This window comes from Coloeus monedula (assembly GCF_965178545.1).
Source record: "Coloeus monedula genome assembly, chromosome: 3".
NCBI classification, from domain to species: domain Eukaryota; kingdom Metazoa; phylum Chordata; class Aves; order Passeriformes; family Corvidae; genus Coloeus; species Coloeus monedula.
The window spans coordinates 113,384,056-113,404,899 of NC_138783.1; the positions used below are offsets into that span (position 1 = coordinate 113,384,056).

At 38.5% G+C, this 20,844-nt stretch overlaps 1 protein-coding gene across 1 annotated transcript in view; it reads right to left on the reverse strand.

Annotated features, from left to right (window-relative positions):
- Positions 1–20,844, reverse strand: part of EFHC2 (EF-hand domain containing 2) — a gene marked incomplete at both ends in the record, with an annotated part of 57,343 nt that overhangs the window by 2,265 nt on the left and 34,234 nt on the right. The window contains 5 exons of the mRNA XM_082278482.1: positions 6,461–6,553; positions 7,140–7,337; positions 11,540–11,673; positions 15,956–16,152; positions 20,253–20,395. Of these exons, the coding sequence (XP_082134608.1) occupies positions 6,461–6,553; positions 7,140–7,337; positions 11,540–11,673; positions 15,956–16,152; positions 20,253–20,395 (765 nt within the window). The remainder of the gene's footprint in view (positions 1–6,460; positions 6,554–7,139; positions 7,338–11,539; positions 11,674–15,955; positions 16,153–20,252; positions 20,396–20,844) is intronic.

Sequence of the window (20,844 nt, forward strand, 5' to 3'; positions counted from 1 at the left end):
TAAGTAATCCTTCAATAATGCTGTTTGCACACACCTTGGGATCAATTTGCAACTGACAAACACGCAGCTTGCTGGCATATCAAATAATAGCCAGATTTTAAAATCATTTTGTAACAGGTTTATGGCACTGTTCTTTATTTCTATTGATAAATACATACATTTATATCAGTTGTGGCTATCCCCTAAATGCATGAAGATATATATGCTGCCAGCTAAGGTCTACAGGTACCTGTGGAAAATGCTATTTCCTTCCCTCAGATTTCTAAAATCCTTACCCTGCACTAATAAGCCCCATGGGAACAGATTTATAAGGCACTTCATCCTTCTGCCATTGATTTGGATGAAAGAGCTTCAGAAATAAAAGTCCTCAATTCAGCAGAACACTGAGGTGACTCAGGCACTTGGGAACCACTGTTTGTTCAGTGTCACCAGCCAGTGTTGAAAAATACCTTTAAGCTGAAGCTTGAAATGAACAGCTGGAATGCTCTGCAATAAATAAAGCACTGGCAGCTGCTGAAGGACACCTGTCTCAACCAACACCACCCACCTGCAAAAGGGACCCAGTTTGGGCACAAAAGCAGAGTCTGGAAGTTCTGTGCTTCACTGGGGTCCATGGAGAGATACAGACACGCAGCAAGACTCAATATCTCTTATCTGGTGGGAGACACCAGGTTAAACAATTCTGCCCTGCTATCTGGTGAGACAAAAACTACTGAACAGGAAACAAGTATTTCAGAAAATTATTTTGCCTCGTCCTTAATGAAATAGCAGTGCACAAAACATGGGCCTCAAAACCCTTCAATCACTGCAGAAGGTTCTAACAAAAATTAAGCATGAATGCACTTTAAGGGAGAATTTACAGCACAAACTTGGAAAACAATACCGGAGGAGAAATAGATCCAGTAACAAAAATAAACTGCAATAAACTGCAACTCATCCTTTCCTTCTCCTCCCCCCACACCTTTCATTTAATAGTCAGCAGGAAAGATAACAATAAAATATACTGAGAGCCATAAACAGAGATGGCAATGATAAACTGGAATGTTAAGTACAGTGAGTTATGCTGAAGATGAAAGCAAAGTCAGAAAAGAATGCTACTGCTACTAGAATTAAATGGAGCCTGAAACACTGCCATGAGAAACCCTCCTATGACAGCTTGCTTCTTTATCATAGTTCACATGCAAGTTAACATTTCCATAAAGCCTTACTTTTGGGGAATATGTCCAATATACAAGAAAATTACCATTTCCACTTCCAGTGGGTTCTTAGTTTCAGGGGGTTTTTTTTGCAGATGGAAATAGGAAAAAGAAATGAGTTTTGCATTAGATGTAATAAGACAGTCAAAAAGCTTATACCACTTGGAAAAACAATGGCACACAGACTGGAATTTCAGATCTATCAGGACAAATTCTTTTGCCTTCTACTATTATGTCATAACCTTTTGCTCATTGTGAAAAGTCAAAAGATTAATTCCACCAGCAAGATGCTGAGCTGTAAAAGCAAGATTTTTAAACAAAGGACAAGTGAAGGTGTGTAACTACTTAAACTTTCTGTTGAGGTACCAAAGTTGAGGAAAGCATTGCTTCTGCTTTTGACAAACATTTACAAAGAGAAAAGTCCTTTGATGGGACAGCACTAGTGAGCTGAGAAGACAACATGGGCTTGAAATGAACTATAACCAAAAATTTTAACATGGTCAGAGGAAATGGGATTCCTAAATCCCATAATTAAATAGATATAGAAAGCATCTTAAAATGTTAATCTAGAGTAACCCAGAAAGAAAAAAAAAATCTACTCCTTAGATGTTTTACTGCTGTGACTTATTGAATCAATCTACTAAAAGCACACACTAGAGATTTGGCACAGAGCATCCAGGTGGACTGAGGAGATGCTATCAATTTGTGCATTATTAGGACAGAGATGTCATACATTTCAGTGGCTGGAGTTAATAATGCTGAGACAGACAGTGCTCTTCAGAAAAGGAAATTAGATTTGTTTTATCAAGAAGATGCAACAAAGATAGCTTTAAACCATCCTTCTCTTCAGTTTTACCCTGTTACTTCACCAATGCATGTGATTTTAGACTATGAAAATCACTCCTTCATCTCTCTCATAGTTTGCAGAGCTTTTTATTTTCTTTATCATTACAGAAATAATCACACATTTCTGCTTCTAAAAATACATTCATAATTAAATACTCCAGATAGATGAAAAATCTGGTTAAATCACATTACGATCATTCCTGAGGATGCTTTGGTGGGTAAAGGTTACTTACTAATACTTTTTCCTTTCCCATCAAGAAATCTGTACCCCAAAGATTTATATGAAAGTTTAATGTACATGCAGAGTTTTTTTAAATTCCTTGGTTTCAAACAACATTTATTAAGAAACTAATCTGATCGTAATAGAGCAGAAGCATCTGCTTCTTTAATCTTAGAGAAAATGTTGGGAGTCTTCAATCTGTTTGATGGTCCCTGTGCAACACAGTTCTACAGGGACTAAATTGTCACAGGTGTACACCTAAATTGTCATAAACTGCTCATATGAAAGGATTCAAACCAGCGAGCACAAGTCAGTATTAAATAATAATGGCTACCATCTCATTTTTATTAATTTATATTTATAATACACTTCTTCATGCCTTGAACAACTATGAATTGAACCACCAGCTCCTTAGCAAACTGAATAACAGGAATAATTTGTCTTAAGAGACCCAAATATGAATGTTAGGGAACCTTTTAATCACGAATGGCACTGGGAGCCTCAGGCACCAAAGGTAACAAGAAGACAGAGTGCAGGAGAAAGATCTTGTGATCATTTCCACTGCTGCTTCTGCTACTGGACACTTGCTGAAGCAGGAAAAGAGGGTTTGCTTCCTGAAAAGGGAAAGGGCAGCCCTAAAAAACCCATTACAGGTAGGAAGATAGGTAAAAAATTATTTACCCAGCCACAATCCTGGGAAAAACTGAGCAAGTAGGAGTGGCCTGGCCTGGCCTGTAAGTGATTTGAGAACTTGGATGACCATGTAGGAGGCCCTCTGTCATCAGGCACTGCTACCTGAGGGACTGGAGATTCTCGAAAACACAAGCAGAGTCAAACAGACTCACCTGGCAGTGTAGAGAGGTGAAAAACTACACAGATGCTTTTAACAGAAATTTAAAAACATCATCTTAAAAAATAGGGACTTGCAATTAACAACTAAATTAATGCAGAATAATCAACATGTAATGCTTGTAAACTTGTCATCCTTTCTTTCTTCGCTCAATTTTTTCCTTCCTTATCTACCAGCTGTTTATAAATCCTCCAGGGAAGGACTGTTTCTTTTTAAGTCCTTGTTAGCATCAATTTAGCATTGCAGTAAATAAAAATAACAGATAAAAACCCCTAAACTCATTACTTAAGCACTTCGGCAAAATTTATTTATTAAACAAACTGTAATTGTTCATTATGCCTGCATAAATTTAAAGACATATTTATAATGACTACTGTAGTTTTCTGGCAGAAACAACTGTGTACCATCTGCATTGCTTAATACAACATGATTAAATTCTGTGTTGTTCTGTGATTAAAAAAGTAAGTGAGAAAATGCTTATGGAGAAAGGAAATACTTTTTAACATGCCAGCACAAGTAAATTGGAAAAACATCCACATTGTTGGGTACCTAAATCTTACTATTTCAACATCTCACAATTAAAAATATAAATTTATACTAGATGGACAATATGAAAAGGTCTTAACAAACCCCAATTTTTGTGCTGTCCCTGCACTCCATAGCAACTGAGTTGTCTTTGGGTACAGTAAACAAAGTCTTGGGTCATTTGGAGGTGACCACAAAATTAGACAGTTATTTCTAGTCCCACCCCATGCTTTTAATAAGTGACAGATCACTGCAGTATAATTTACAAATGTAAATAATAAATACTTTAAGAGTACTACCTTTCAAAATGGAAAAATAGAGTCATTAAGTCCTGGAGAAAGTCTTTGCCACCTAATCTCAGATAGCAAAGCTGAATAAACACAGAGCTTCAGCCTTCAACTATTATCTGATCACACTGTCCAGCATCATTTTATAGCTGAATAGGGTCCAGCTAGTGCATTAGCTATATATACTGATTTTGTGGGAATCAGTCCAGCAACTTTTATTGTACCACTTTCTTCCTTCATAAACACAGATCCACAAAGTAGTACCACCACCACTTGTTTTAGAAGTATCAGTGGACACAAAACTACATACTTCCAGGGGAGGGGAGGGAAGGGGAGGGGAGGGAAGGGAAGGGAAGGGGAGGGGAGGGGAGGGGAGGGGAAGGGGAAGGGGAAGGGGAAGGGGAAGGGGAAGGGGAAGGGGAAGGGGAAGGGGAAGGGGAAGGGGAAGGGGAAGGGGAAGGGGAAGGGGAAGGGGAAGGGGAAGGGGAAGGGGAAGGGGAAGGGGAAGGGAGAATACTGTTGACAAATTTGGCCCACACTGAATTGCAAGCTCCCCAGGAATGAGACTATTCCTTCATTAACAATAAACCTGCCTGTTTCATGATTCTTCAGTGTTGAAGAAAACTACAGGAAGCAGAAAGAAAGGAAAAGTCTGAATCCCATTAAGCCAACTCAACTCTTCGATTTACAGACTACTGGAAATTATGTCCTATTAAATAGAGTTCAATAAAACAATAAACTTCCCAAGCAGTGCCAAGTGCACACATTATGAAGAATGTGACAATCATCCTCATTACCTGCAGTGCTGTGACACCACCTAGACTGCCACATTTGAAGCAGCTGATGCTGTAACTTAGAAGTGCCTTACACAAGGCTTTTTGTCAAATGAAACACTTCCCACACTGATTTCTGAGGCCCAGCTTCACACCATTCTCATTTACCTTTCTCATCCAGAAATCTGTAACACAGGCTGGCCTCAGCCCCTTTATAAACTAAGGAACATGAATGATAATTTAGAAATGCAGCTCTCATACAGGCTGAGGAGATAACTCTCTCCTCCACCACCTACAGAAAGAACCTACAGCAGCTGAAACCTCACCCAGCTGTCATGGGTACCTTGCTAAAATTGGGTGAAATCCAGACCTTGATCTTCTCCCTGTGTTCTAAGCTTATCTCTATTTTTTATTATAGTGTACTGGGCTTTTTCTTTTTAACTGCCTACACTCAGATTCTTTAGGAGAGAAGAGGGTCAGGGCACAGAAGCTTTCCCTGGTATAAATTCACAAACAATAAACACATCCCTGGAGCCCAGGATGTGTCAGGCTTGTCTGCTTCTTATCAGAACTGAGTTAGTACATGAAGGAAAACTTCCAGTGCCTTGTAGTGCATCTATTCAAGTTCAACCCTTAAGAAGTGGAATCTGTTAGAACCCCTTGTCTAGTATGGGATGTCAATTGTCTTTCAACAATTGTGTCGGGCAGCTTGGTGGGAGTTCTAAAACATGAGTTGTAGATTACTGTTAAAATTCAGATGTTTCTGAATACTAATGCTTATAACTCAGTGTCAGAAGTGATGAACAGCAGTATGAAGAAGCTTTATTAAAACAAATTCCACATTTCTGCCTGACAAGGGTCTTTTCACTATTTACTAAACCCAGATACTTAATTTGCAACTCCTCCTAAAATCAAAAATTGTATCTACCTGAAAGGTTCTTAACATGACAGAAGACAAGACCTTTCCTGTTTTTAACACAGTATGAAAGCACAGACAAAACATTTAAGGATTTTCCACAAGGGAAAGAATAAACCAGTAAGTATGCATTTAAACCTATCACCAGAAAATCTGCCTGGGAAAACCAAACTCAACAAGACATGAGTGTTCAGAGCACCACAGCTTACTCTGAACTCTAGTCTTTAACACAAGTTCTTTTCACTTCTATTCCCATTAATACAGCTAGTAAAGCAATTTGTCTCAAAACACCTAAATGTGCTATGGAAATGTACAAAGCCATGCCAAGACTCCTTTCCTTTTAAGAATATGTTTCAGCTGAGATTAATAGGAATAGCAAAGCCATTTTATTTACTACTGATGCTGCCTACTTGATAAAGAAATTTCATTGTATTCATGTTGGTGTGTTCCTTGGAACTCACACAATGTGCTTTCATAAGATTATTGTTTTTACCTTACATCTATAGACAGGAACAACTAAAGCAAAAAAAGGTGAATCTCCTTGAAAATGATAAGTATCAGTAACTGACTCTGGAAAGATTAATTCCATAGAATTCTGCCAAACCCCAGATGATTTACTGTGCCAGGCAAAATGAAGAGAAGTTGCTAAGATGGATGCATCTCAGTTGATTATAAATATTCTATAAATAGGAAAGTCTGCATGTGTGTAGGGACAAAATCTGCATCATGAAAGGATTCATATTCGATAATGCACCTCCTCCTGAAATGCTGAAGATTTGTGTCTGCAGTAAATATTTAGCATTGATTTGCACCTGTGCATGCAGATCAGGCTATCTGCCCTTGTTACCTGGTCAATAAAGTTTCTAGAAGATCATCAGTAAGTGGCAACTTAAAGGACTTGCAAATGGTCCTGCAGGTCTCATAAGGCAACAATCCACACCTGTACATCAGAAAGAGAGAGGTAGAAATATACATTAGGTATTTTCCAGGTTTACTTCAAGTGAATGTTTCTGTGAATAGGAAAACACATGAGGAATATCAGGATAGAAGTAAAGAAAACAAAGTTTTATGAAATTTTTCTATTACGAAGCTGAGAAACTTGAAGGTCATATTGTAGCCTTTCTCATACTGAGATCCTCAGTGATTCTCTGTGATTCTTTATCTGTGATGTCAGAGAACAAAAAGGGCAAATGAGTCATATAAAGAATCCAAATCCTTTCTCTTTTTTTCCCCTTAAATCACTATTTCTCCTCTTCAATTTAAAATCTTCTGTTTTGCCCATGAACTGGTATCTGATGTCACAGAATGTTCAGTACAGCATCTATAATAAAAAGTCCACACAAAATTTAAAGTAGACAAAAAGGGTGTCCTTTTCTTGTCTCCTGTAAAGTGCTGAGAGAGGCTTAACATAGTGAATAATATTCTTTGGCCACAATACACCATTTGCTTAGCAACAAACAGAAAGTAGGTGGGTTTACAAGAAGAGCTTCTGAAATAACAGCTTAGGATAAAGAGAGGAAACTTACTTTTCTCGGTCGTTGTACATAAACACTGTAGTCAGTTGTTCAAAATTTTCAAAGGTGTTTTTCTTTAGTTTTTCTTGAGCCACTGAAAGGAGGAGGTGCAGGTCTGTTTGACTGTCATCTCTCATGCCATAATGACGCCCAAGGGTCATAATTTCATGTTCTGAAAATGCTCCACCAGCGACACTGACTATCCAGTTTCTGTTCACAAAAACAACAGCCTACATTAGTTTTAAGTGAATAAAACTAAGTAAATAAGTAAATAACTTAAAACCAGTTAATAATCACTAACTTTCGGGGAGGAAGGATGTCCAAATTTCCTCAGTAGCTGTCTATACATACAAAAATACATCGTAACCATGACTGAAGTGTTTCACCAGAGATACCATACAGAAAATTACACCCAACCACAAGTTTCCCTGGCAAGAATGTAAGAAAGAAGGCAGCAGCAAGAGCAGCTTACACTTGGCTGCTGTAAGTGGAAAATCAGATCCCATGCAGGTATGAGCCTGGGTTGTGCTCTCCCAAGCCTGTGTGTGCTGCTCAAACAAATCAGCCCAGCTCAAGGAAGAAGAAATGTTCCTGAGATCCATCTGATGGGACAGTGTCAGCTCCCTCAGCTGTTACAAGGCCTCTTGTTAAATCTGGATTAGTGTAACTACATTGGGTCTCTGATCCCAAACATCTCCCTCTGGTGCACTCACATTCAACCAGGCTCTTTAACAGCAAGCATCAACATAGGCCTATGTGTCTCAGTCAAAATTAGATTAATTATATGTAATACTTCTGGATAAACTGCACTAAGAATAAACTTCACTGTAATTGCTGGTGCAATTAGTGCTGCACCTTGTGATACCCATGAGGATACTGATTAAACACCAATCCTCAAAAACAAATAGAAGAAATTAGTAGTGATGCACAAAGTTCTGACACAGGACTCAAACAGCTGCCTGAAGAATACTTAAATTGTTGAATTAATCTGATGAAGGGTCTCTTTAACATCTACATGTGAACTGAAAGCACAGAAACTTAGGACTCTTCCAAATTTGCAAACTTCTAACAAGAAACATAGTTCTTCACTTGCATCCTCGCAGAGGCTTGTGTGGTCCTGTTCAAATGAAGGTAACACTTCATGTAATATGATTGCACTTACACAGCTACTAAAGAAAGGTTAAATACTGTAGAGTGTCTACTTTGATTCAACTGCTTCTTTTTTCATATTAAATAAATCAGAATGATCCTTTATTTGCAGTGGCAGGAAATAAATACAAGGAAGTGACAAGCTGTGGACAGTAGCAAACCTTATTTGAGATTACACAAACTTCATGACCAAGACCTGGTCCATCTACTAATATTATCATTATCTTGTCAGTATTATTTTTCCACTTAGTGGATATTATTATTTATACTGCAGCAGCATTCAGAGATCCAGTCAAAGCTGGAGCCTCTTTCCTGCAGCCTGCAGTAACACCACTGCACACACAAAGAGGACAATGCAGCCTGATAAGCCTGGCACGCCAATGCTTGGGCCGGCAGAGCTGGGGGCTGTAGATAACATCAGCCATTGGAACATTTCCACAGATTGAATTTCCATACATGGCACAGATTTTTCCAGTGTCAGGATTTAAAAAGTCTTTTGTTTTCTCAATGCAGTCAGTGACAATCAAATCACAAAAACCCACAGATAAAATTATTTCACTTGGGAATTAAGGAATATTTTAGTGATTGTGAGGGACTAATGAGTGAGACCCAAGACTCACAAACAGAATGACATCTGAACTCTCCCTGACAAAAAACCCCAAGCTGCAATAATTGTTCCCACAGCTTAGCTATCTCTTGTTTTACTTTTTTTTTTTTTGTTCTAGAAGAATAAGACAGATTGCAATCTGAATTTATTATAGAAAGAAGAAGTCATAATTAACTGCTCAAGAGAGCTGCTTCTCAAGCTGAATTGAAGATAGACATCTTTGTTAGACCCACATGGTTCTTTGTCTCTAACAGCAAACAATCTTGCCAGCAGCTTATGAGAAAAAACAGACTGGATAGGGCTGCGTGATGTACAGGCATCTAAGTTTTAGTTATTTTTTAAATTCTCTTTTTAACAAAGATATCAGTAGTTTTAATGATAGTTTAGGGGATAGCTTCAGTGTACATTACATATTTATTTCCCAGATGAAATGCTGAAGATTTGGGTTCTGAAAGCAGTTAAAATAAATTGTATAATTACAATTCTGTTCACTACACCATACTTATAGATGTATTTTTACATGCAGATCATATAAAATTACATAGGTAGAAAGGAAGACATCTGAACAGCCGAATTCAGAGCACAGTAAAGCCTCAGCTGTATTTAAGATAAGGAAAGAGGATTATCATTGAAGCTGTCATACAGATAATTGCCTGTACTAAAAATAATCATTTGTTGTTAGTTATAATCATCAAATGTCATGGCAGATTAAAAATAAACAGAGATCTACATAATAAGAAACTGAAAGAAAAAAAATATTCTATTCACATAAAAATTTCTTGGAATTTTCATATATGTAAAGAAGTGCTCTCATTTTTGTCATTAGAAATGCTTCTTTCATTCTAAAATGAGATGCATGGATAACAATAATGAGAGCCTTTAAATTACTGGATGTAATACAAATCTACAGAAACAAAACCTACTATCACTATAGAGCACAAATGTTCAATGTTCCTTATAGGCAAATTCTTGCTCTGGCAGTGTGAACATTCCCCGTTAGACCCCAGGCCTTCCCCCCACAGGAGGGACGGCGACCATTGGTGGGTGTTGAGACTGTCCCAGGTGAGCACTGAGGCCCAGAAAACCTTGATTTCCCCCAGCTTTCCTGCTCATGGAGAGGGCTCCTGCATTCTTTGTGGCTGAAGCCAAGTCCCTCAATACCACATGATCAGACATATCTCTCTCCATGTCACAGAATAGCACCGCCCTAAATTAAACAGTTGAGCTGTTCACAGCTGCACAGATTATGTCCGTGATTAAATTTACACCCAACTGAGCCTCTTCTGGATAAAATAAAAACCTTTCCCTGCTATTTAAAAGCACAATCATCCCTTCTAAAAGGTTGCTTCTCTAATTTGGTCATGCAAATCTTCCAAACCTTTGAGTTGCTCTTAGTGCATGCACAAAATTTTGCACATGGTTATTTCATAATTTGAACTAAAACCATATTTTTTATTTTATATACTTACCTTGTACATAAATTAAAAACCCTTTTCCAAGTGCTTGAAACTTTCTCCTGACAATCATTAACTTTCAATTTTCTTCCTTCTTACTCAAGTAATAACATCTTCCCTCTTAATGCAATCAGCAATTCAAAATCTTGCTTCTGCTGAGTAAAATACCTGAGTTCAGAAATATTTTGACCAAAAGCGGCCAAAAACTGTGGCCTCTCGTAGTTTAAATCCTAGCTTTAACCACTTGTTTTTCATTTGTGAGTATCATCTTGTTTTAATTTCTCACTACTTTCACTTTGAGTTGCTGAAAGAACCTTCTGCTGATGTATTTCTCTTCTGAGATATTTCAGAAGCAATTTCTGCCTTGGTTAGCATTCCTATGGAGATGACATTCCATGCAATATTCATCTACTTAAATGCCTTAGTTATTATGACAGTTCCTAAACACACAGAGTATTGCTTCTGTGATAACCAAATGCTGCTAAGTGAAGTTTTCTCCTCTGTTTCACAGGATTAACCTCACCAGTACTGTGCCCAACACAGTTCATAAGCTCAAGTATTCTGGCTGTGGAATAAACTGAAATAAGCTTGTATTTGAGCATGATTTCCTCTTTCAAGTATTTCTACATCTGCTGATTGCCATATCTGGATCATTGCCAGAATCCAGATTTCTGCTCCCTTTATCTATGTTTAAATCACTATCCAAGTATTAATTATTGTTCTCACGACTGCTTTCCAATCTTTTTTAAACACGCTTACCACTTCTATAATTTCAATACACTTTAGTTCTGTAAAGACTGTCTGCTTTACCAATGATTCAAAACCTAAACACCATTTTCAGGAGGCAACCTGAACATTCCTACTTGAATTTCAAAACTATTGTTTGACTCTCAGGATGGACTTTTCTTTATCTTTCAGTATATATATTACTGCTGTCTTGTGCCCTTCTTCACAACACTCTGTGTCAGCTCCATAAAAAGTAGACAGATTTCTGTTGTGTTTTTCAGCTTACTTGAAATGATCACTTTTTTTTTCTGGATCATGGATTTACTTTCTTTTTCACACACAATCTCCACGTAAATGCAAAACGAATCTATGCCACTTGTCAGCTAACGTGGAGAAAGCAAAACCCAGTCATGCTGTATACATTCTGGGGACATGTGCCTTTATTAAATATTAAAACCCCAAATCCACTGTCTTACCTGAACGTGTCATACCCAATCACATTGGTATGCTCAGGGTCAGTCGTAGCAAAAGTCTTTCTGATTTCTTTGGCACGAGATGCAGTCATGTTCTTCAGTTTATTGAGGACAACACTGATATCAGACACGGGGAACTTAAGAGAGGAAAGTAAGACATAGATTATAAAGGCCTCAAGGATAGGATGCCATCCAGAGGGACCTGTCTAGGCTGGAGAAATGGGCCCATGGGAATCTCAGTAAGACCAAGTGCAAGGTGCTGGTCTCAATGCCTGGTATCAATCCAGGTTGGGGGATGAACAGATGGAGAGCAGCTGTGGGAGAAGGACTTGGGGGGCTGGTGGGTGAGGGCTGGACATGCCTCGGCTGCGTGCAGTTCTGGAGCCAGTCCAGAGGAGATATCAAGGTGATCAGAGGGCTGAAGCACCTCTGCTATGAGGAAAGGCTGAGAGAATTGGGATTGTTCAGCCTGGAGAAGAGGAGGCTCCAGGGTAACCTCATTGTGGCCTTTCAGTACTTGCAGGGAGCTGATAAGAAAGATGGAGAGAGACTGTTTACGAGGGCCTGGAGTGACAGGACAACAGGGAATGGCTTCAAACTGAGAGTAGGGTTAGATTAGATATTAAGAGGAATTCTTTCTTGTGAGGATGGTGAAGCACTGGCACAAGTTGCCCAGAGCAGCTGTGGCTGTCCCATCCCTGGAAGTGTCCAAGGCCAGGCTTGATGGGGCTCTGAGCAACCCAGAATAGTGGAAGGTGTTCCTGCCCATGGCAGGGGGGATGGAATGAGATGATCTTTAAGGTCCCTTCCATTCCCAAGCCATTCCAATCCAAGCCATTCTATGAAAAGCACTCTGCAACCCACCATGTGTGTCATCAAGGTGTAGGGCAATATTGAACTGCAGAGTATTATTAGGTTTTTTTTTTCCTCACTTCAAATGCATAGATCATCACTGTATTAAGTTTGGAGGGAAGCTTGTTACTGGAAAATAAAGTTACTTCCTATCAAGAATATAAACAATTAAAGATCTTAAGACCATGCATTCTCAGAAAGTTTAGTCCAGCTACATAAAAGAGCATCCACCTTTGCTTGAAACATTGCATTTTTAAAGCAGAAGTAGAAACATTTAAAATACAGTTCTAATAACTTGGTCCTCATTTTATGTTGGTGTACCTCACTGAATTCTCAAGTCATAAATTTCACCAAGTTAAAGCTAATTTTTCACTGTTGGCTCCAGTGAAAAGTTTCAACAGATAGTCTCATTAATTTTGGACTGCATTGTCTTACATACTCAGAAATAGCACAGTGGAAATTTTTAGGAACCAATTTTACCTGCTGTATATCAAAATCCTTAAATGTTTATTTCTTCCTAATTAGACCATTAAAATAAATTTGAACTCAGATTAAACAGAACTGAAGTACTAAGGCTTTCAATCTATATTCAGTTTTTGTGTTAATGCTCTACCAAAGATTTATTTGCTATACTCATTTTTAATATAAAACATAGAAAAGTATTTAGTAATTAAATTGAGGGTGACTCCCAGTATGATTATCTGCTATGTCCTTACATCTGTCATGCTCTACCTAACTTAAAAAGCACAATGAACTGCCTGAAAATACTTTTCTCCCATTTCTTCCAATAGCAATTATCTGAAATTTGATATGACTGGTATTAAGGACCAGGACATAAAAATTGGGCCTCAGTCCCAACTACGCTGAAGTGTATCTACAGGTTTGTATCAGTTCAAAGGCATCTAGAAAAGGGTATTGAAAGTCCCTGTGGCACTGCCAGAGCAGTACAAATTGATCCAAGTTTAATCAATACATCAGTGCTTACAGGTTTTTCTCAGAATTAGAGAAGACAATTTCTACGCCAAAACCCCAGGTGCAGCCCTGGCAGGCAGTGCCCTGCAAGGCAGTGGTTTGGAGCAGCTGGAGCAGCAATCAAAGAGTTTTAGAGGCAGCAGCTTTTCCAGGCCCCTCTCCAAGATGTTACAGTTTGAGCCATAAGCACACAGCCTTCTGCTGACCAAGCAAGGAACAGGGAGAAAAGACTGAGCAGAAGGGTTCAGAGAGCAGAGTATTTCAGGCTGGACGAAGTGTTCTGAATATTTAAGAGCCTGCCTTCTCTACATTATCAAACCAACTATTTTCACGTCTTTTTTTCTAAACTACATATTCCAAACACCTACATAGGCACTGAGTATCTGAGCAGCATTGCAATAATTTCACCTGCTTTCCCCCTTCCCATGTAATTGCTGACATGTTTCTAGTCACAGTCTAGTTTTGTTTGATTGTCTTGCTTAAGTCAGAGGTTATTATGCTGAATTCAATGGAAGTAAAATCCTTTTCCATGTTTGCTCTGCAGCAGACAGCAAAATAAGAACAACTGAAGCTGCTCAGAGATGTTGGGTTCCCTTCCAGTGATGCCTTGTTTGAAACAGCCCTCCCCAAACCTGAATACCAGTAGGACTGTGTACAACACACATTTTCTGTTTTGCAAACAAATCTACACTTCCTAAATAAATTTTTTTTCCTCAAATTGAAAAAGAAACAAAAAGTTTTGAACTAGGTCCTTGATGTTACTTTCAGTAAAGGTGGCAATCAAAATGACAAGACTCAGGGATTTTTCTCTCCCTGTAACTTAAAAACAATACAATAAGTATAATTTTGAAACAGAAAATTAAAACTTTCCAACTATCTTAGATGGTGTCAAACAGATTTTCAATATCCACCTGCATTATGATTACCAATCAAAATTTCATCTAAATCACCATATGCCTATAGAACTGTGGTCAAAATGGCAATTTCTATTAAAAAAAACATTCCATACAGATTTCTTTCACTAGTTTTCAGAAAACATACTGATGTGTTCTGCTGAAAGGAAACCTCTGTCTATTCAGAATGAAAACTATTTATTTTCTAGTTTTAGAAACAACTAACAAATAGTAATCTTTAAGTTTTCTCCTTCCTCAAACAATCTTCCATCTCTGATCTTCTCTAATATTTGCTGAAGTTGTTTTGATTTGAGTACGTGATCCCCTGATGAACTGAGGCAAAATTCTGGAGCTCTAGTCAAAGGATGTGAGTGAAGCACCTACCAATTGGGAGAATCAACCTTTTTTTTCTACCAGCTGCATTAAAATGTTAATTGTGCAAACAACCTTTCAAAATTCACTTTAAGGACATATTTTCAATGTTGCCTCTTCCCATTTTGCGGATTTTATTTTGATACTATACAATCATTCAGTCTGGAGAACTAAAGTCTCATCAATTTATCCAGGACAATCAATGCAAACAACATTCCAAAGAACTTTTACAATCTAAGGATGGGCTCTGCATTCTGGAGAATAGGTTTGGTTTTGATTCTACCAGGAGGAGAAACACTCCAGCATGAAGGAAACACCCTGGATTGCATTTTTAAGGCTTCAGCTTTGTCTTTTACTGCTTAAAGCATTTAGCAGCCTTAGCATTTTACATCCAAAAGCATTTTTTAGATCTTCCTCGCTGTTCCAGGGGAGGCAGATGGTGCTAATCCACACTAATTTACAAAAAAAATTGCACCATTCTGCTAAAGCATAAATCAGCAGATGCATCCCAGCTCACAATTTATTGTTGCTCTCCCCTCTGAAGGCAACAAAAAAGACAGTGAACACTGTAAACTTGAATTCCTGACTGTGATACGATTTTCTAATATTACAAGGGAAACGTTTTGACAGAAAAATAGGTATGAACTCAAAAAATCAAATCAGGACAAAATAGCCTCATCAGTAAGACTAAATTGGATGTGTCCAAACCTGGAGTACCATACACTGTTCCAGCCTCCACACCTCACAGTTACTTTGCAAGGACAGAATAAAACAGGTGAGACTCTGAAGGACTAGGACAGGATTAGGCTGAAGAGGAAGAATGTCCTAGATTTCCAAAATTATGAAGGTGGTGCATCAGGTGAATGGGGATCTTCACCAAACCCCAGAACACTAGAACTGGCCTTGAAACTAGTGGGAGGCTGGTTTAAAACAGATAAAAGATACTTATTTTATCAAATATTTGTTTTTCATAGCAGCAGTGAACTTTTCAACTTACTGCCACAGAAAATTATGAAAGCTGACAGCATCTGTAGTTTCAGCAAGGGTTAGATCAACTCAAGAGGTTCATAAACAGCCTCAAGAAGGAATAGGCAGGGATATCCCTTGTCACAACCCCTAATGCAGCCTGAGTGGATTCTGAGAAAGGAAAAGGAAATGGACAGTAAAGAGTGGCTGGACTTGCATGCACTCCCAGCTGGCATCTTCTAAATCCATTGCTCAACAGAGAGCACTGGGCTGCGGACTTTGGGTGAGGAAACAAATAATTCTGAACAATATATGGATAAACCACAGTCCTGAGAGATAACAAATTAACAAGAGCCTACTTCACCTCATTTGCATTCTTCTCCATGTAGTTGAACGTGTATTCATCAGCATCCACCAAAAGAAAGTTGTGACCATGGAAACAAACTCTGGCTCCAACAAACAGATCCCGAGCCTTGTAGTATTCAGATGGCTCACTCTTAAAGAGTTCCTGTCCAGGCTTCTTAATGCAACCTCTTTCCAGGAACTTTCCACCAGGTATCCCTATGGGAATAGAATTAAAAATAGTTAATTACGGCTTTACTTGGAAAAAAAAAACCCTCACACACAAAATCCTCCAAGCCATCAACAAAAAGACACCCCAAATCAGATGACTTATATTTAAATACCATGTTTTGTGCTCCAGTTTCCTGTCTCAGAACATTCTCTTCCCCTCCCTCTCATTGCTAAAAGGACTGTCTCTGCCAGTGTCCACAGCAACAGTTACATTGTGCACACTCTGTGACATGTCTCATTTGAATGCCTGCCAAACACCTTCCCTGCTTTGCTTTTCTTTAAAATGGGACAGAAATGTGCCTCTTCAAATCGTTCCCATAACTCTGTTGCCAGCCTTGGAACTGGCCCTTGAGAAACCTAAGATCCAAAAAGTAAGATGTAGGCAATTATCCTTAAACTAAAGGCAGAAAAAGGAAAATAGTTAAAAGCAGTTAAAAGGCAGTTAAAAGCAGAAAAAGGAAAATAAAAATCAAAACTTAAGAGAGTGCTGTCCTACAAAGATGGTGAATTCTGGTGCACTGTAATTCTAATTTCTTTTAAAGGGCTTTTGAAATTTTTTAAAAACATAGGAGTGACATGACCCTGTCTTCCACACATTTTTCTGCCAATGCAATTTAATTGTGATCTGCTCTTTGCTTTGTGAGGTGGGTATGCCACATGGTTCCTTGTCACAGTCTAATGATTTTATTTGTGTCACTAGAAACTGCACGACGTACTCAAGGGTAGGTAAGATGCTAAAAGGAACATTTCACTTTCCTGTATTAACTTCTGGTGTACCACAGGACTGCACTGCATGTACCAAGCTTTCTGGAAAACCTTCTGTCCCATGTTTAGTTTCACTGGGATATGTGCCCTACAACAACTCTGGGGCTTGCTTCCTGTTGATACTTGAGCTTCCAAGCCAAAAGTCAAAAGCCAAAATCTTACTTTAGTAATATTTAATGATGCCCTAATGTCAGATAGTGATGCAAGTCCAATAAAAGGCTATTGAACAGTGTAATCAAATGCCTTTTATAGTCAAAATTATAAAAGAATGTGAAACCCAAACTACTTATTAAACCAGAGTTTGGAGCAGATGTCCGTCTTAATTGCTTTATTAGCACCATAAAAGACAAAAACCCCTCCACTATGGTAATCATCAGTCCTTGCTTGAACCAAAAAACAATTCAAATCATTAATGTGACTCTAATGTTAACACATTCCTTTTCACCCAGCTATAAAAACAAATAAGACATTTTAGGTTATATAATCCTGGCAACTGTTTTTAATATTTAATATGTCTTTGTAAGATTGGAAATTCACTCCTGCCTCTCTATTTCCCTGCAATTGTGCACTTATACTGGAAACCTACTTCTATCCCATAATGGTTTTTTAAATGTTACAGGTTAATACATTACAAGTGGTATAAAGAAAAATGACTGAAAATATCTCATTAAGTTAGAGATTTTACACTGAAACCTGATAAGGAGTTTTGATGGAAATCTACAAAAGCCAGGCTCAAAGCACAAAATAAACACCACCACGAAAGACTCTCTTCCATTAAGATCAGATCAGAGTTTGCAGGTGTTTGTACAGCTGTTGGCTGGGTCTTACACTGAGTAAAAAAGGGGTTGTGATCTTCTTCATGGGGAGCCAAAGTTCTCATGCTTTGATCCCCATCTCAAGAAGTGCTTCAAGATGTCCAGCCCTGTGAATTTCACAGAGTTTCATAGAGTGAAGTACTTCAGGTTGCTGAACGGGAAAAACTAAGAGCAACTTATTACTTCCATTTTAGGGCTGAGATCTGAAGTATTACTTAGTACCAGTTCATATAAATAAAAAGGCAAAAATAGCCCCCTGAACCTGTGCACAAAAGGGATGGCCAGGTTGTTATTTTGGATGCTTTACTCTTTCTCCTTAGCCACTCTTACCTGACCTCTGCAAAGCCTTCTCATTCTTAACATTGAAGAAAATTATACACTTTTCCTTCAGACATGACTAAAATGATGGAGGAATAGTTAGAGAAAAGAAGTAGAAAGAAAAGGAAGGTGAGAACAAAGAAACTTCTGCAGCCCCAGGCCTCTTTCCAACTGCTGCTCTACCTCCTCCACCACATCCCTACTCTTCATCCTGCCTCTTCAATGCAGTTCTCACTAAACTCTCCAATGGCCAGTTCTTAGCCACATCCTTCCATTTCACCTTTCTATGACCTCTAAAAATCAGCTACTCCATCCATTTTAACAGCCCAGGGAAGCTAGAAGTCCACTTACAGACACATGCCTTTCATGTGTGCCTTGAAGCATTTATTACTATTAGTGAGAAAATTTGTCCATTTATTGTTTCACATTTTATTTGACCAGCAGTGTTCAATGGGCTCCCAGATGAAATCCCAGCACAAATTCTCATTCCAAACTGAAAGGAAGGCAGGCAGCAATCTCTGGCCTTGCACCCATGCTGCTGATGGCTTGACCAGCTGACCACATCTGCACTGCAGTGTGTGGCTTTGACTCTTCTCTGGGTGCTGTGGGATAAATCTGGGGTCTCAGGTTACAGCTATTATTACTGTGTATTCAAGGCACTTTGGGGCCTTGTCTAGTTGAAATAGTGCAAAGAACTAGAAGTGACTGAACAGGCAGTACACATGCTTGGGGTCCAAAATTCAAACTGTTCCCTAGACTTCTTCAATTTAACAGTGCAGCTGTACCTTTAGCACCCTTTATGTCTCCAGACATAAAAAATGCCAATCGAATGTGTCATTCACTGGTGGAGAACTGAGCTGCTCTTGAGCCTCACAGCAGCATTACATATTAAATACATACATAACTGTGTGTGTGTAGTTAGCTGCAACAGAAGAAGTTCCATAAATTACAGGCCACTGGATGCCAGGAAGTGAGTAAAATATTGATAACAAGACACTGCTGCCATAAAAGTGCTGAATCTTGATGTTGTAGTGGAGCAGGACTAACTGGGAATGCTCAGTGAAGTCCTAAGCAGGTACTCTACACCTCTTCCAAACACTTCTCAGAGAATTTATTGTATTTTAGTTGGGGGTGAGGTGCCTATTTATGCACTCATAATATAGTTGGATACAAGCAGAGATGCCATCAGAGGTTCTTTGGATTGAAAAGGCACTTCTGGATGTTAACTGCTCTGAAACTGTTGCTGAAGATGTTTTGTGGGCTTCACAGAAAGACACTAATCTCTCCAACAGGGTCATGCTTAGCCAAAGTTCCCCCATCTCTCTGAATTACAGAATGACTTCTGACACCCTTCCCACTGCTCTGTCCTTCCATCTGTGCACAAGACACTTCAGAAAAATGAAAAGATGCTTGAAAATCACAAAACCTTTCATATCCTCAACTGGAGGCAGCCTAAAATGAGCAACAGTGGCCAAAAAGAATTTAAACATGACAACATTTGATGACCGTGCTCCAGCAATAGGATAAATGGGCTCAAGCAACTGAGAAGTAACAAAGCATTTATTTGTCACTTAAACACAGTCTGGCTCTTGGAATACAGTTCAGTATTGTACACAAACACAAATCCAGACTCTAGCACAGGGCAATCTTCCCTATTTAAATGCTCAGCACTCCATGATTAATGGTAAAGTATGTTAGAATGCGTCATAGCTGTGTAGCTTTCATGAGTTGCTTCTATACAATGGATGCTGTATAGGTTTCATAACACAATTTTGCAAAACAAAGGATTTAGTCTTTCTTTCTTGATGTCTTATATTTCCTGTCCCTATTTATCATCAGTTACAATACTGTTCCTGTATGTTATCCACAACAAAAACAAATGTTTAAGGGTCAGATTTTCAAATTAAAATGCAATAAAAGTTCTAGTGCATTACACTTGCAGTTCCCAAAGGATATTGTGAAGTACTGTCATGCAATGAACAATGTAATTCTGAGTGAGGAAGATCATGAATTACTATGACATCCAGCTATGCAAGATAATGCAGCAGGCCTGCTGATGTAATTCCCACTGCATTTAAAAATCCACATCCCTGCTTCTGCTACTGCTGAGTCTGGCCACAATGTTTACAGTAAAGTCCATCCAAATGATATGGGGAACTGGGGCTGATTAGATACATTGCTACATCTTACCTGAGTTTCTCTCTGCATATTCAAATACTAAAATGCCGTCATCCCTCAGGAAGTAGGAAATAATAAATTTCCGATCCTTGTCAATAGGACTGTCCGTGATGAGTTTCGCCCCATAGCGCAGTATGTTACTATCCATGCCGTATCTGAAAAACCAAAGGAACAGGTAAGAACTCAAAAACAGAGTATGAGAAAAGTTCTCACCCCTAAGAGATGCCTTCTCCTGAGTTTTGTAACATACATTCATTGTGTTATTACTGCACCAAGAAGGAAAATGGCATAAGATTCACCACTTCGTCAAAAACCATTTTCAGCTTAAATTAACAGAACCAGATAGAGTCAGCCAGATAGAAAGGAATACTTTTCAGGGGAAAATTGCTTCTCTGCCACAGGTCTGCAATTAATTTTTATTCAAGCTGAGTTACAAATCAAGCCCCAAGTTTCTTTCCAGAAAATTTATAAAGGAAAAACACATTTAGGTGTGTATATTTTCAAACTAAATTCTGAATAGCAATTAATACTAGGATTATCTCCCACAAATTCAGGTCCACCAGATGATCTTCTTAGTTGGATATTTATTAAATGATTGTGTTTT